Source organism: Mandrillus leucophaeus, unplaced genomic scaffold, assembly GCF_000951045.1.
Source record: "Mandrillus leucophaeus isolate KB7577 unplaced genomic scaffold, Mleu.le_1.0 Scaffold1218, whole genome shotgun sequence".
Classification (NCBI taxonomy): Eukaryota; Metazoa; Chordata; class Mammalia; order Primates; family Cercopithecidae; genus Mandrillus; species Mandrillus leucophaeus.
The window spans coordinates 57,520-60,836 of record NW_012100521.1 but is presented as its reverse complement, the minus strand read 5'-3'; the positions used below and the strand labels follow the sequence as shown (position 1 = coordinate 60,836).

The 3,317-nt window shown below is 51.8% G+C and overlaps 1 protein-coding gene across 1 annotated transcript in view; it reads right to left on the bottom strand.

The window, feature by feature from the left end:
* The window catches only part of GABRE (gamma-aminobutyric acid (GABA) A receptor, epsilon), a 25,407-nt gene extending 22,159 nt beyond the window's left edge, over positions 1–3,248 (bottom strand). Inside the window, exon 1 of the mRNA XM_011971378.1 lies at positions 3,135–3,248. Within this exon, the coding sequence (XP_011826768.1) occupies positions 3,135–3,190 (56 nt within the window). The 5' untranslated portion in view covers positions 3,191–3,248. The remainder of the gene's footprint in view (positions 1–3,134) is intronic.
* Positions 3,249–3,317: the final 69 nt, after the last annotated feature.

Below are 3,317 nucleotides of genomic sequence, written 5' to 3'. Positions count from 1 at the left end.
CTGGGCGGAGGAAACTCGCGGCCCCACGCTGTGGCCGGCAGGGAGCTGCTTCAGGGACAAGATGCGGGGCTGGATGTGCTTACGCCCCAGAGGCGACCCCCTCCTGCCCGTTGGGGCGCCGCGGGGTCAAACTGTGCTCTCCAGCCGTGGCTTCCTCCCCGCCACCTGTTGCACCCCATTGCTTCCCCAAGTCTCCTGGCTTCAACCTAGCTGCCTCTCTGGTTTTCCCAGCTCTCAGCCCACAATCTTCAGTCTTTCGAAATACAAGTCTTGTCGTATAAAGGAAGCCGGGTAACTCAGCACCTTCCTTGGCATACGGAAGAAGAGAGACAGGGGTCTCCCCAGCAAGCTCTGATGTGAGGTACTCCACAGGGCAAATTCCCAGGTATTTGGGGACAGGGAGGACCCGCCAACAGAGGACCCGGCAGAGACATTCACTGGAGAATTTTCTCTGAACCCCAAGAGGACACTGCCACAATGTGGCTCCCGCTTTGGCCCCAGACGCTGAGTGTGAGAGGGACCACCTGGAATAGAGGAGGCTTTGGAAACCTCCTTAAGACTGGATGGCCGAATCTTTCTGGAGACTTGGCACCAGGTGATAGCAGAAGACATGAGAAGGCACAGAGAGGGAAGGGGCAGTGCCCCTCTTCAGGGGAGACATGTCAAGAGTCTCAAGCATACTTGGACTTCATCTTCTTTACCTAGATCCTTCTGATTTGCTTCAGAAAGAGAAGGAATGACAAAGATTTGTGTACCAAGCTGGTGCCAGACACTAGCAGCATCCTCACCTGTTGCTCTAGAAAGGGCTGTGTGCATCCTTGAAGAGGCTTAGCTCTATCACACTCATCTAAAACACCCTCTTCACCACCCCACCTCCCAAGCATATCACTCTGCTTTGTGCTCTTCACAACACTGCTCACTCATTGATGATTTTCTTGGGCATTTTTTTTATGAGCTTGTTTACAGTAGGTCTCTCCTACTGAAGTAAGCTCAGTGACAAACACACACATGCATACACACAAAATATGTCTTGTTGGGGTCTCCACTGTATCCCTAAGACTTAGCAGAGCTCTGGGCACACAATAAGCACTCAACCAAATATGTCACTGATTTATGTGCAGCTGTGTGTGTCCTACTACCACTGAGTCAGTCCACTAGGACCTGGGGCTGCCTTCAGACTATGGTGCAAGAGAGAAGAAGAGACTGCAGGAGATGTTTAGGCTTGCACAGCTCCTCACTCTCGCCCCCCGACATGCACGGAAGAGCCCCATACTTTCTTTCATGCGTTGCTGCTGAAATTTTTAATAACTTTTGAACAAGTGGCCCTGCATTTTTATTTTTTCCTGGGCCCTGCAAATTATGTAGCCAGTTTTGCCCTAGGGAAAAATGCTGCAGAGCAGGGAACAGGCAAACAGGCGGCTTTGCTGAGCCCATGAGGAAGAGAAGGCTGCCAGTCCTGTCCAACACCAGACTGCTATGGAGAGGAGCATGTCTGCCCTTACTGTAGCCAGCCTGGGATTTGTAGTGTCCTATATGCATGTCTCTTCCTCCACTGACATTGGAAGTCCGGGAAATGAAGGTTTTTCTGATTTACCTGTATTCCCCTGGATTGAGCACAGTGCCCAATGACCAGTAGGCATTAATTACATTTGCTGAATGAACTACTGAATCCCAGGCAGACAAAGGAAGCAAGTGATTACAGCTCACTCATCAGAGAATCCCAGGCACTTTTCTCTTACAGGTTGATCTTAATCATACTTTGCCATCTTCCTTATAAACCTCATCAAAGGGATAGCTCATCCATAGGATAGCTGTGAGGATTTGTGGAGGCTACAGAATGTTATTATTATTTTGTAGTTTCCCAAGTATTTGTCACATGCTTGTCTAGATCAGGCCATCGACTTTATGATAGAGGAATATACAGCAAGGACTCAGATGATGTCTTGGCCCTTACATATGTTTTTCAAGAGAGGAGTGGGAACTTTTTTTTTTAAATTTATTTATTTATTATTATTATTATACTTTAAGTTCTAGGGTACATGTGCATAACGTGCAGGTTTGTTACATATGTATACTTGTGCCATGTTGGTGTGCTGCACCCATCAACTCGTCAGCACCCCTCCTGTCTCTTATACACATCTAGATGTGTATAAGAGACAGCTTCAAGAAAGCTCCACAGATCAGGAAGCTCGCAAACTTGTGACACTTCACACCCAGCAGGAACCATCTCAAAACAACAACAAAAAAAACAAAAACAAAAAACGAAGCAGTCATCTTCCACCCCAAAAAGCGAGAAATCTAGGGGACAACCTTCCTAGCCAAGTCTCAGGGCGAGGAGAAGGTGTGAGGGAAGATGGTTGTTCAAGGGAAACCTGAAAAGGGAGAAGGGGATTGAAATCTAGGACCCAAACCACAGACTTCAGAAAATAATATTCCTGGCCTCTGGCTCCAGTCTACCCAAGGCCCAGCAGGGTGTCTAGGGATGAGTTAAGGAAGGGGGAGGCTGTCAGCAGTGGGGAGGGGTATAGCTGGTGCGGGAGCCCTTAGACTAAACCAAAGCTCCTGCCTGAGACTGGCACCAACAGGAGCAGCGGCATGGGAAGCAAGGAAAGTCAGAGTTGCCTGGCGCAGTGCCTGGAACTCAGTAGGCACTCTTAAAAAAATGTGAGCAGCAGAGAACAGACGAGGCAACACTTACACATTTTTGGCGCAGTTAAGCTCCCTCAGCCCGCGCACCGCCTTCTCGAAATGCACCCCCGACCCCCTAGTAGCTGAAGCCTGCCCTGGCCGGTCCCCCCCGGGGCTGCTCCCCTGTTCCTGCGCAAGACTCCTAGAAGGAGTGCTTGTCACCAGGCCATCGCAGTGCTTCTGAGAGCGGGAATCCGAGAACGGGGGTCCCGTCTTCCTTTTGGAGATCCCCTTCAAGGACCCCGGGAATCCATCCTACAGTGAACCGGGCGGAGGCTGGCGCGCATCGAGGGCACGCAGTACTCAGCCAGCCCGCGCTAGGGCCGGGGCAAGGCGGGCGCGGGGCTCGAGGAACGCGGGGCCGCAGGGATCCCAGGAGCCGTCCCTGCTCCCAGGGAGAGGGGGCTGGGCGCGAAGGGCTCCTGGGTCCCGGGATGGAGACTCACCTCGACTGAAGGATCAATAAGATGCCTAGGAGGACTGGAAGAACTTTGGACAACATTTCCGCGGAGACCGGAGCGACCACCTGTGCGGAGGTCGCGGTTCACGGTCTGTACGCACTGAGCGCTGTGTGGAGGGTTTTGCTGGGCTCCAACTTTCACTCCTCCCACTCGCCCCGCCCCGTCCCG